The sequence below is a fragment of the Mastigoproctus giganteus genome, chromosome 7, assembly GCF_048544385.1.
Source record: "Mastigoproctus giganteus isolate SK-2022 chromosome 7, ASM4854438v1, whole genome shotgun sequence".
Lineage (NCBI taxonomy): Eukaryota > Metazoa > Arthropoda > Arachnida > Uropygi > Thelyphonidae > Mastigoproctus > Mastigoproctus giganteus.
The window spans coordinates 126,189,127-126,203,341 of NC_143581.1; the positions used below are offsets into that span (position 1 = coordinate 126,189,127).

The 14,215-nt window shown below is 36.2% G+C and overlaps 1 protein-coding gene across 1 annotated transcript in view; it reads right to left on the minus strand.

Moving 5' to 3' along the window:
• unc80 (unc80, NALCN channel complex subunit) overlaps positions 1-14,215 on the minus strand; it is a 1,843,891-nt gene that overhangs the window by 1,018,131 nt on the left and 811,545 nt on the right. Inside the window, exon 31 of the mRNA XM_090378420.1 lies at positions 11,092-11,230. Coding sequence (XP_090234546.1) covers positions 11,092-11,230 — 139 coding nt within the window. The remainder of the gene's footprint in view (positions 1-11,091; positions 11,231-14,215) is intronic.

Genomic DNA, 14,215 nt, shown 5'->3' on the forward strand with positions numbered 1-14,215 from the left:
ATCTGAAAGTTGATTTAGTAGTATGTAGGAATTTGCATTCTTCAACTTTATATTTGTTATAAGATGATCTAAACATGAGCTTACTGTTCTATCTCCCTCCATCCTTTGTTGTCTTGTTTTTCCAAATAAGGTATGTTCAAATCCATAATTATTTAAGATTGCAGAGTATCTGAGTATTACATTTTCTGTTTCATCATTTAGTAAATTGTTATTGAAGTTTCCCACTAGTATGGTCTTATCAGCTTGTATGTCTTCCCATTGCAGAATTACGTTATCTAATTCTATTAGAAAAGTGTTTATAGAATCTGATGGTGGCCTATAAAATGCACAAATCATGAATGGGTTCTGTGGATCCAATTTTTATGTTAACCTCTGTTAAAACTATACAAGAAATATATTTTTTTATTGCATTTATATATTGCAAAAAGTTAAACGAATTTTTGTAGGCTTGTCATTTATTTTTTTGTTGTTAGGTATATAGTAGTGTTCCACTTCGTTATTGTGCTGTAGCTTTAATGCAAGCCCCAGCTGCTGAATAACATGCTCTAGATCTTGGTCCGCTAATCCTGTTAATCCTACTATTTCTACATTATTTTCTAATCACTGTTATTCTATTGAGTCAATCCGTGAGTTAAGTAGAATAGAATTTTCCTCATTTTTCTTGAAAGAAGCTTCCAGATCCACAAGTCTTTTATTGATAGCAGTGTTGGAGTCCTACAGATTGCTTATGCTATTTTGTATTTTATCGAAGGAATTTGAGACAAAAGCAATCGATTTTTTGATATCATCTACTTCTGTCTTGAGGTCTTCCATTTTCTTCCTTATTGGTACAATAATAATAATAATAATAACTCCTCCCTTGCAATTCTGTCTATGCTTTCTGTACACATTGTACTCCCAATATTCCAATTCTGCATTCCTTATATCAGTGTGACACCATATCTCTGATATCCCAATGATATCTGCCCTTGAAGTCTTGACCAGCACATCAAATTTATTTACTAAACTCTTAGCATTGGTGTACATGCACCTGTTCTTTCTCTTAGTTATCCTAACACAGCCCATGTATTTCTTTGTTTCATGATGACTCCCAGTAGTTCCTGAAATCACCAGCAACTTGCTTTTCAGGCTGTTGCTCATTTCAATAGAATCACTGCAAAAATCACTTTCACCTCTGCCTGCAGCTACTGTTAATCTATTAGACTGTGAATCCCTACTGCAAGCTATACCAGTTTCCCAATCCACTTACTGCCTCGATAGCATCAATAGCATCAAAATATTCTTGCACCCTTTCTATTTAAGCGTATCCCATCCCTGTAGAAGCAATCTCTCCTGTTAACAAGCATAGACCACACTGAGAAAAATTCAACCCCATGAGCCTTGAACAATTTCTCCAGGGCTGAATTAATTGACAAGGCTCTTATCATATACTATCTCCTATCATATCTGAGCAGAATTGCAGACACTTTCAAATTTAACGCTAACTCGCAACTTTTTTCCAACATTGATCTGCTTGTAAAGAAAGTCCACAGATCTCCAACTCTATGTCATTAGTGTCAATATGAACAACAAAATCAACTTTTGGGCTGTTAAAAGATGATATCTGCTCTACAATGTCATCAACTTTTTTCTCCTGATAGCATCATCACATCAGTCATTTTCAATCCACTGCAGGATGAAGGCCTCTCCAGCAACTTTCCAGTTCCTTCTGTTTTGTGCAATGGCCATCCATTTACTACCCACAAACTCATGAATTTCATCTATCCATCTCCGCCGTTGTCTTCCAAGTTTTTTTCTAGGTCCTCTTGGGTACCAGTTTGTTACTTTCTTAATCCATCTGTCATCATGTCTTCGAGCTATGCGTCCTACCCAAGACTATTTTAGTTCATTAGTTTTGATAATAATATCCTTTATTCGAGTTTGCTGCCCTAATCCATGTGTTTTTCTTCTTATCTAACAGTCTGATTCCCAATATAATTTGTTCCATTCTTCTCTGTGTCGTTCTCAGCTTCTCTCCCATTCTTTTGGTGAGTGCCCAAGTTTCACTTCAGTAAGTCATGATGGGGAGTTACATTGGTTCATTATTTTATGTTTCAGAAAAACTGGGATATTGCTCCTCAGTATGTGACTATATTTCTTGAATGCTATCCATCCAAAATATATTCTTCTCTTGAGTTCCAGCCATTTATCTTTGTTACAGCTAATAACTTGTCCCAAATAAGTATATGACTCCACCTGTTCAATTACTGTTCCTTCAATCATTATGTTCCTTTCTGTGGCATACTTGTTCATCATTACTTTTGTTTTAGCTATATTCATCTTTAGTCCAAAATTCTTACTAACTCTGCATAACTGATTAAGATTTTCCTCTAATTCTCTGCTTATGTGGCATGTATTTGCAGTGACCACAATGCCATCTGCAAATCGTAAATAATTTAGGTACTCTCCATTCACATTGACTCCTTTCTGCAACCAGATATTCTGAAAGCTTCCTCAAGGGGAAGCAGTAAACAACTAAGGAGATATTGTGTCTCTTCGTCAAACTCCTTTCTCAATTTTAAATTTACTACTGTCTTTGTCTAGTCTAATAAAGGAGGTAGCGTTCTCATATATTTTCTTAAAAATCATAATATATGGGGTATCTATGCCTCGTCTCTCCAGTGTCCGAAACATTGCCTTAAGCTGTATGGAGTCAAATGCCTTTTCATAATCCACAAATGCCAGGCATAATGGTGTTTTATATTCATTTGCTTTCTCCATTAGCTGTGATATTACGTGAAGGTGATCCATAGTTGAGAATCCTGTCCTAAAGCCAGCTTGCTCTTTCCGTTGATTCTCATCATGTATTCTTTCTAATCTGTTAGTAATGACCCTTGTGAACAACTTGTAGATGTGGGATAACAAGCTAATTGGTCTATAATTTCCAATTTCTGATTTATCTCCTTTCTTATGCAGCAAAACTATGATTGCATTATTCCATTCCTTGGGCATGACACCTTTTCTAATGCATTTCGTGAAGAGTCTTGCCAGATTTTGTGTCATGTCTCTTCCTCTCAACAACTCTATAGTAACTTCATCTTCCCCCAGGGCTTTCTGATTCTTCATTTTCTTCAACGCATGTTCTACCTCATCCAGAAGAATATCGGGTATGTCATATGTTTTACTAATTTGCAATCCATCTTCCCCCACTGCTGGTATCATTCTCTCACTCCTTGTATAATTCTCTATAGTAGCCTTCTGCAATTTGAATTAGGCCTTCTCTGCTATTTATAAGTACACCATTACTATTCTTCGGTTTCAGTATCATTTGTCTTTCTGTATTACTGCTCATGGCTTCTGATTTAAGTCCTTTGTTTTCCCTTAATGCTTGTTCTTCTTTTCTTGTGTTAAATATTCTTATGTCCTCTCTGAGTCTTATGTCCTCTCTTTCTAATAGCTTGGCATAATTCAGTATACTCAATTTTCTCCTTGTCATCGGTTCATCATGACAAGTGTTTCTTGAAAATTTTTTTCTTATTTGGATTTCTTTTTCCCTATAGGTTTCTTGGGCTTTATCACTTTCAGAAATTTGTAATATTCCTCATCACTATCTCGGTCCAGAGCAGTCTGCAGATGCTCAAACTTGTTCTTAAGTTCCACTACATACTGCTTTTTTTTCTCCTCTTCTGTTATCTCAAAGACCTTCGTATTATTTACTCAAATCAGTTTTTTCCTTTCTTTTCCTACATCTATATCAAGTGTACATCTTATCATTCTGTGATTAGTTCTAACATTTACCTTATTCAGGACGGTAACATCATTCACGATATATTTTCTGTTAGTGAGGATGAAGTCAACTTCATTGGTTGTTAATCCATTTGGACTCTTCCATGTCCACTTTCTGTTCACCCTTTTCTTGAAAAAAGTGTTCATTACTGACATTCCTTGAGATTCTACAAATTCCACAAGTCTTTCACCTCTTTCATTTCTTTCACTAATTCCAAAATTTCCTATAGTTCCCCTTTCTGTGCTGTTTTGTCTTTTTCCAACCTTAGTATTGAAGTCCCCCATAATGGTAGCATACCCTGGTCCTATTCTACCTATCCTTTTTGTGTAATATATTTGCCTTCTCCCTGACAACAGAGTCACCTACAATAACTAGCTCCTGTGGGACCAGTGCATTCTGCCCTGAAGATTGCTGCTATCTTGTTTGATGTAAAAAAGAATGGAACTTAGCATTGACCCTTGTGGGACTCATTCTTTCTGGATAAGATTAGAAGGTAAAGTTGTTATGAACTCTAACTTGAAATGAGTGATGATATAGGAAGTTTCTGATAAACTGTGGCAGAAGTCTGGGTAATTCCAAATTGTATAGGTTTCACATTATACCACATCTCCAAACCACATGAAATGTTTTTTTCTATGTCAAAGAGGACCACGCCAAAGTGTTCTTTTTGTATAAATTTTTCATAGAAGTTTATTTCTGTCCTAATCAATAGATCAAGAGTAAATCAGCCTCCAAAGAAATGGACATTGCACTGCATTCAGGCAATCAGTTTTGAACTAGAAACCATGGCAGCCAGGCAGGGATAATTTTTACCATTACCTTGCCCATACAGCTGGTGAGTGATATTGTGGATTTGTAAGATTTTTTTTCTAATTTAAAATTGCTAAAACATAAGCATGACAACATTTGTCCAAGAAGCATTTTCCTTTAATATTCTGTTGTAGAGAAGTTATTTGGTTTTTTTTTTTTTTTTTTAGAAGCATTAGCAACTAAGGCCATATTGCTCCGGGGATGTGCAGTGGTCATTCCCTGACCTTTCCGCATCCTCCGTATTTGGTGGTGACGGGCTCGAACCCCGGTCTAATCACGAAGCGTGTGCTACACACTGGTGCTCCTTCCCACCTGGCTACGGAGGCACCTGTAGAGAAGTAAAAGTGCCATAAGGGCTAGTTCAGTAAGTTGTGCTTTCATCTTATAATTTATTTCATCTGCACTGAAATGGGGGTAAATTAGATGTTGTGGCTGAAATTTCTTAGAACAAATGATTTTGCCAACAACACAAACACTGACTTGGAAAGGTTGATGCATCTTTGTTTTGAGTACATTTGCATTTTGGCCAATATCCTTAATGTTTTTGTGGATTCTGTAATTTTGGAAGCAAAACAACCTCATGCTTTACTTGCTGGCCTAATATGTTTTGCTCTTGACCAAGCCTGTTTAAAGTGGATGAGATTTGCAGTTTTTGAAAACTTCCTGAAGTTGTTCAATGATTACAATTAAGAGAAATATGTGGCAAAGGATGCAAAGAAAAACAGCAAAGCGTTCCTTACTTATGCAAACTCTAGAAGGAAGGGGATGAATCAGATTGGTCCACTTGATATTGATGGTTCAACTGTTGATGATCCTGCTCAGGTAGCTAGCAAACTGAATGAGTGTTTTGCATTTACATTTATACATGAGGAGTTATTCAGAGAGGGGAATGTCAGAGGTGTATTAAACTCTGGCAATGAACTAAATGATTTTGTAATAACTGAGAGCAAATTGGAGCAGAAACCATTAAAGATAAATATAAGAAAGGCACCTGGGGTGGATGCAATCTATCCAGTTATATTAAAGCAGGCAGCAAAGGAAGTAAGCAAACCCTTATCCATAATTATGATAGCATCATTGGACTCAGGTACCCACTGACTGGAGATGTGCAAATGTAACCCCAATTCACAAACGAGGATCAAAGGGTGACACAAGCAATTACAGACTTGTTAGTTTAACTTCTCTTCAGGGGAAATTAATGGAAACACTGGTCAAAGAAGCACTGCAGGATCATCTAGACAAGACTTCAGTTATAGTCCAGACACAGCATGGGTTTGTTAATGGGAAGTCTTGTCTGACCAATTTGATTGGTTACTAGGATGTGGTTTCAAAGGAACTGGATGCAAAGAATAATTTTGATATCATATACTTGGATCTTAGGAAGGCTTTTGATACTGTTGTACATGGTTGACTGCTGTAAAAATTTAAGCAGTGTGGCATTGGGGACAATTTTCTGATGTTTTTAATTAATGGGGTACCGTATAAATTTCTGCACACAGGCACTGCACACTCTGCAGGTAACCCTTGTATAACATGGTAGTTAGGTTCCTATAAAATCTTGTCTAGTGTGAAATTGTGCTATACGGGACTAAGGGGGCGCCTCCGTAGCCAGGTGGGAAGGAGCAGCAGTGCGTAGCACATGCTTCTTGATTAGACCGGGGTTCGAGCCCGTCACCACCAAATACGGAGTATGCGGAAAGGTCAAGGAATGACCACCGCATATCCCGGAGCAATATGGCCTTAGTTGCTAATGCTCCTAAAAACCAAATAACGAACGAACGAACGGGACTAAGGACAAGTACAGAAAGGGGTGTTACATTCCAAAATCTAACAAGAAGACATCATTTTTTATAGCTTTGGAAACTTAATTTTTATTAAAAATAGTAATAACTGAACAAGCCTCTTACAAACTGTGATACATATATGTCAGATAATACATTTGTTTAATTTTCTTCCTCTTCATCACTGCAAAGCACAATCAAATGAAAATGTTTTCCCTGTTTGAGAATATCTTCACTTTCTGAACTTTCTTCTGTTGTATCTAGATTTTGTGTATCTTCTGCTCTCGCTTTAAAAAATCAGTATTCTGGGTTTGTTTGCTTTTGCTTGGTAGATCTTTGTAAATTTCATGGTATGGAGCTAAGCATTTTTAAAGCTCCCTTTTGAACTTTGTGCTCCTTTCAGTCGAAGGATCTGCATTCTAAAAATAAGATTCTGATTGTTTGGCTAAGTTTATGCCTTCCCATATGCTTTTTATTGTAAAATTTGGAACTTCAAAATTTTCATCTGTGCTCTCATCCTTTGAATTGATTTGGTTTAACTCCAATGTCATTTCCACCAATCCACTTTGCCAGCCTCTTTTTCTACCAGTAATTTTTGAACATCTGCAGTTGTCATATCACCAAAACCTTCCCCTCCTACCGAAGTAATTTTAGTTTTGTTGATCGTATCACATGAACGCTACGCTTGGATCCAAAAATTTCAAATTTGGATTCATCCATCCACTGTACATTTCTCTACTCTTAAATTGTCCAATTTTGATGGTTTTCTTACTTCCCTTCTTTTAATTTTTTTAATGTTTCAGAGGATAGTTACAAATTTCCTTTTTTTTAATGTTTTAACATTTGTGTTTAAAGTGTTTAAAGAATGGCCTCATTGTTTAAATTGAATTTAAAGTATTTAAGTTGTTTTTAAAGTACAGACTTAGTGTCTTCTTTCACTCAAAGATTTGGGTTCATGATTCAATGTATTTTGGGGTCGGGTTTGGGGTCCACGGGCCTCCAATTCCTGGTGCATTGGATCATTGATTTTGTCTACAAGTGTGAGGAATTCATGTAAATTATTTGTATAGTTAATTCAATAAAGAAGAGTATCAGCACAGAAGTATTCTATAGGATATCATAATTCCTCCTTATCTTAACTAATTTTTCCAAAATGCATGTATTGACGGTTTTATTTCTTTGAGCGATAAAGCTATGATTCTGATACAGTCCACAACTGAAAAATGTTTCCATGCCTCCATCACTTCGATAGATTTGGAATAAATTTTTTCTAATATCCATTGTAACGATTTTCTGATGTAATCAGTTTTAAAGGTAGATATAATGCTTTGGTCTAAAGATGAATTAAAGAAGTTGTATTAGGTGGTGGGAACATTACTTCAACATTTTGGATGACTTAAATCTTTTGGATGGCCCGGTGCATTGTCCAATAGTAATGAACCTTTGAAATCTAGATTTTTCCACTTTAAATAGTTTTCCACAGCTGGAACAAAACAATTTACAAACCATTCTTTAATTAAATCGGCAGTTATCAAAATTATGCCTAAATTTCTAAGGCATAATTAATTCACAACAAAAAAATTATAACAAATTAGAACAAAGTTTAGTAATACATAGCTGGAAAAATTTATAAATGATCAAATTAAAACCAAATTAATCCTACAAAAACCTTAAAAGTCATGAACTGCACGCTTTGAAGTCACAATTTTTTATGGTCTCAAACAAGCACAAGTTCAATAGCACAGAGCCTAACACTGGATTTCTCAACAAAATAAAATAAGGGGATTTACCTTTTTTTTTTTTTTCTTTTTTTTTTTGCATAACGACTAACGAGTCAACAGCGGAGATTCACAAAAAAGAATGGATATGTTGAGAAATTATACCCAACAGAATAGCAGGGTTTTCTCCCACAAAATACCATGTTATGAGAGGTTTGCCGCAATTTTCTAATGGTTGTTGTTGTTATTTGGTTTTTAGGAGCATTAGCAACTAAGGCCATATTGCTCCGGGGATATGCGGTGGTCATTCCCTAACCTTTCTGCATACTCCGTATTTGGTGGCTCATGGGCTCGAACCCCAGTCTAATCAAGAAGCATGTGCTATGCACTGCTGCTCCTGCCCACCTGGCTACAGAGATGCCTCTCTAATGGTGTTATATAAGTACGTGTTGTGTGAGGATTGTTTATCAAAACAATCCTCACACAACACGTACTTATATAACACCATTATATAATTTATCAATCGTGTTAGGGCAAAATTGTGTTGCAGAAGTACTGTGTTATACGGGGATTGCTTGTACTGCATGTGGGTAGCAGTAACCCCAGAGTAACATATCAACTGTGTGGTATTACACTCAGGGTGGTAGAGAATAAAAAGGAACTGGGGGTAATTGTGCGGTCAGGTATGAAGTTTTCTGAGCAGTGCAGATGGCCTGCAAGAGTAGTTCACGGTGTCTTGTCAATGATATAAAGGAATTTTTCTAGCAGGGATAAGGAGGTGATTATCCCCTTGTACAAGGCAATGGTACAGGTCTGGAAGCCTCATTTTAGGAAGGATGTTGAGCTGCTGGAACAAGTACAGAGAATGGCAACAAGATTAGTGAATGGAACAAAGGGTTGCTCTTATGAAGAAAGGCTTAAGTTATGCAAATTACAGTGTCTGGAGACTAGGCACCTGTGAGGTGATTTGATTGAGGTGCATAAGGCCTTGAAGGGTTTGAGCAAGTTCAATTATGGGATTCTACCTCTTGCCCAGATTAATTGCCTGAGCAGACATAAATTCAATTTGAGGAAAGACAGTTGTAGAATAAATGTGTGGAAATTTGCCTTTAGCCAGCTGGTGGTTGATTTCTGGAACAAACTTCAATCTGAAGTTGTAGAAGTGGACAGCTTAAATAAATTCAAGGCAGAACTAGACAAACATTTGTAGTTAATGGATGGGTGAAATGAAAAGGGTTTTTTTTTTTTTTTTTTTTGGCTGATGCTGTATAAGCTTGCTTTCTTGCATCATATGCCTCTAGTAATGCTAATGATCTGTTCTTGTCTTTTTCAGCTGCATTGAATTCATCATTGCACCACATCTTTGAGTGTGCTGATACTTGCAGCATTTGGTTAGATATACATTCTACTGCCCAGTTTATGGATGTTTGTTGAGCTTGCTTTTCTTGCAGTACTGCTAGCTACTTGCATAGATCCCATTCAGCTTTGGAAAAGTTCCATTTGGTAATTTGCTTATAAAAGAATGCTGGTAACAATGCAGTATAACACAGTATAATGGTTTCTACCCAGTGGATTGAAATGAACAGTCTATCCAAATAAAGGATATATGGTTGTTGAGAATACAGAAATATCAATAATTGAAGTAGATCCTGTGGAAAACTGCAGGAATATTTGGAACATTATCAAGAAATGTTTTGAAAATTTGCCCAAGTTTGTCCAGATTTGACTTCACTATAGTGGATGGCGAGAGTTGAGGTCCCCTAGAATGCAGTAGGGTTGAGGAAGTTGTACCACTTATTCTTTAAGTAGGCATAGCTTATATTTTGATTGTGGAGAGGGGGAAGCAAGTATAATGAGACTATAGTTAAATCAAAGTTAATGGTGACTCGTGCTGCAATTACCTCAAGATATGTGTGATAAGGGTAAACCAAACAGTAGGATTTGTGTTGAGGGCATCTGAGAATCAACATTAACACTCCATGTGCCATATTGTTTGGATTATATGCAACATGATCTTGCTGATGTATTATATAGTTCTGGAGTGAAACAGGTATAGGTGGAGTTCAATCAGTTCCCTGTAGACAGCAGGCAATAGGGTCATATTTTGAGAGATCTCGGATGTCAGTCAAATTACTATGATAGCCTCTAAAGTTCCTCTGCAAGAAGATTATTTGGATTTAGTTTCTTTATTTTACTTTATTTTACTTTACATTATTATAAATTATTTTTTTATATTATTTTACTTTTCCACTTCTTTGTAAAGTATAGTTTTCTCTGTCAGGCCCTAAATTTTCCCTAGGTCATCAATTCACATTCTCAGAGGCCCAATCTTACCTAAGAGTATCAAGTTGTAAGTTAAAGTCATTGTACTCTCTAGCATGGAGAACAGAATTGGCTTCAGCTGGAGAAATTTTTCGTATATGTGGCAGCTGTTGGTTGGTTGTTGGTTTTTTTTAAGGAGCATTAGCAACTAAGGCCATATTGCTCCGGGATATGCGGTGGTCATTCCTTGACCTTTCCGCATCCTCCGTATTTGGTGGTGACGGGCTCGAACCCCGGTCTAATCAAGAAGCGTGTGCTGCGCACTGCTGCTCCTTCCCACCTGGCTACGGAAGCGCCCGATGTGGCAGCCAGTACAAAGAAAAAGACTGGAACTTAGAGGTGAATTATAAGTGACAATCCTCCAATTAATTATAATGTCCTCTGACATATTATGTGTACTGTTTTCAGCTGAAACCATAATTATTTAGGTAAAGATTTAAATAATAAAAATATCAAAATAAAATAAGCACTCATGAAATATCTTTAAAAATGCCCCTTAAAATTTAAACTAAAAATTACAAAAATTATCACACTATACCAGATAATGTTTAAGTTTCATTCAAGTCAAGCAAGTAATTGCAAAAAAAGCAAGTAATTGCTAAGTTCAATTTTAACTTGTAAAGTAATTCCTGAGGTGTAGCTAGAACTTTGTAGCCACACCATATATACAAAAGAATATGAAGACACAACTTACCTGCAGATGCAACAAGCTGTTGATCAGTCTCTAAAAGTAACTCCCAAGCAACATCCATAATCTCTATAAACAATTCGTCTGACAGAATTATTGCTCCTTTTATAAGTGCAGAAAATGGACTGTGAAATAAACTTTTCACCTATAAATAAAAACCAGAATTTTAGTAGAATTTTTTTTCTGATATTAAAGATATTAATAATTACACTGTCTCTAATACGTTGATTCTTGTACATTTGAATACCCAGTAAAAGCAGGATGCATATTAAAATTAAAATATTAAACCAAAATGCTAGAAAGATAAAGACAAAATATGAACTAGAATTAAAAATCTAAGGAAAATATATTACAAACAATTAATTCTGTATTTTGCTGCATTTATTCATATCCCATGCTCTTCGAAATAAGGCATACAACCAACCCTTTGGCAGTTAAATAAAAATTAAAAATAAAATAATTGTAAATTTATTGATCAGTTTCAAGCACATAACAGCTCACCAATATACTTAGTGCTTAATATGTAAGAGTAGGAAAACAAAACAAAAAAGAAAATGGTATGTAAAGTTATTAGGCATAGACACCTATGATTTGACTACCAAATACTAAATTGGTTTATTGGCTATGATTCTGCAAGAAGAAACAAATATTCCTTCAGACATAAGCTTCTGAAGGTGCTTAAGTTTAAGTCATCTTTTTTCAAACTCATTAATGAATTGTGAATCTTAATAATCTTTAACAAATATGATATAAAAGCTTCTACTTTTACAAAAACATATATCATTGACCATTAGGCGAATACAGGAAACCTCCATAAATACAGCAACACTAGCTCAGCCACTGCCAATCAGCCATTGTTGAAAATCCCTCATTTCAAAACCAAACTGTCTTGCTCTGCTGATGGTAAAGTGCAGTGATCTTCGGATAAATGAATCATGCAAATATATACAAAGATTCAAAAAAAAAAAAAAAAAAAAAAAATTAAAGAAAGATATTCAAAGCAATGCTGCCAATACCACATTTATAGAGCATCTCATTCTAAGCCTTAAATTAAAAAAAATAATAAAATAAATAAATTACCATAGTCACAACTGTAAATTAAATATCACTGCAAGCAAATGTGCAGCAATTTTATGAAATTTGACATAATTTCCTGAAGCAGAATGCTTACCAATGTCAATCAATCCCACGCTATGATATCAGTTTACAGTTCACTGATAATCTAATGATAACCTTCATTATGTTTCTGTTCTCACTGGTTGCTCACAGTCACAATTTACAGATACTGACATTCAAACTCTTTTTTTTTTTTTTTTTTTTTTTTTTACTTAATCCTTAGAATGTGATGCTTGGAAAATATTTTGTAGCCAGCTTTTCAATGCAAAAAAAGTTTTAAATGAGGGGATAATTACCAAGCCACAATAAATAATTATGCATACACAATAGAATCTCATTTTTACAAACTCAGTTTATGCAAAACTCTCTTATAAAAAGCACACATAATTCCCTATCAAAAATATACATTTCTACATAGCATTAGCAAGGGGCACATAATGCAAGAAAGCAAACTTATATAACATCAGCAAAACACACAAACCCGTCTCATTTCACCCATCCACTCGCTGGAAATGTTAGTCTAGTTCTGCCTTGAATCTGATTAAGCTATCAACTTCTACGACAGAGGGAAGTTTGTTCCAGCAATCAACCACCTGCTGAATAAAAGCAAACTTTCGCACATCTATCCTACAACTGTCTTTCCTCAATTTGAATTTATGCCCTCTCAGGTGATTATTCTGAGCAAGAGGAAGAATCCCATCAGCATTGAGCATGCTCAAACCATTCAAGGCTTTATACACCTCAATCAGATCACCTCGCAGATGCCTAGTCTCCAGACACCGTAAATTGCAAATCTTAAGCCTTTCTTCATAAGAGCAACCCTTCGTTCCATTCACTAATCTTGTTGCTCTTCTCTGTACTTGTTCCAACGGCTCTACATTCTTCTTAAAATGAGGTCTCCAGACCTGTATACCGTACTCAAGTTGTGGCCTGACAATTGCCTTATACAAGGGGATAATCACCTCCTTGACAAGACACCAAGAACTACTCTTGCAGACCATCTGCACTGCTCAGAAAACTTCATATCTGCCTGCACAATTACCCCCAGGTCCTTTTCGCTCTCTACCACTGTCAGTGTAGTACCACAGAGTTGATACATTGCTCTGGGGTTGCTGTTTCCCATATGTAGTACTTTACATTTGTCAATGTTAAACTTCATTTGCCACCTCTCAGCCCATCTGTCTAATCAATCATCAGATTGATTAGGCCTATAACACACACCTACTCTCATTTTTCGTTTTGCAGTGCTTATCTCACACCAAACAGACTCAACATTGCATTATCCACCAACATCGATTGGATGCACTTCCTTAGATTTTATGTGTTTCTTAACTAACAGCATAACCTCTCCTCCCTTCCTGTCCTGTCTATCCTTTCTGTACACATTGTACTCCCCAAATTCCAATTCTGCACTGCTTATGTCTGTGTGACACCACGTTTCTGATATCCCAACAATATCTGCTTTTGATGTCCTGACTAGCACTTCAAGCTCATCAAATTTATTAACTATACTCCTAGCATTGGTGTACATGCAAGTATACATGCACCTGTTTCTACTCTTAGTTACCCTAACACAGCCCATATATTTACTTGTACTGCAATGACTCCCAGCAGTCTCTGAAATCCCCTGCATCTTGTTTTCCAGGCTGCTGCTCATTCCAATAGAAGCAGTGCAAGAATTACTTTCACATCTGCCAGTGGCTACTGTTAATCTATTAGTCTGTGTATCCTCTCAAGCTAGCAGTTTTGCGACCCACCTTAATAGCATCAGCAAATATTCTTGCACCCTTTCTATTTATGTGTATCCCATTCCTGTAGAAGGAGTCTCTCCTGTTAAAAAGCACAGACCAGGTTGAGAAAAATTCTGTCCCTTGAGCCTTGCACAATCTCTCCAGGGCCGAATTGATTGACAAGGCTCTCATCATATACTCCCTCCAATTGTGTCTGGGCGGAATTGCCAACACTTTCAAATTCAACCCTAACATATTCATTTATTACGAAGTGAATTTTTTCT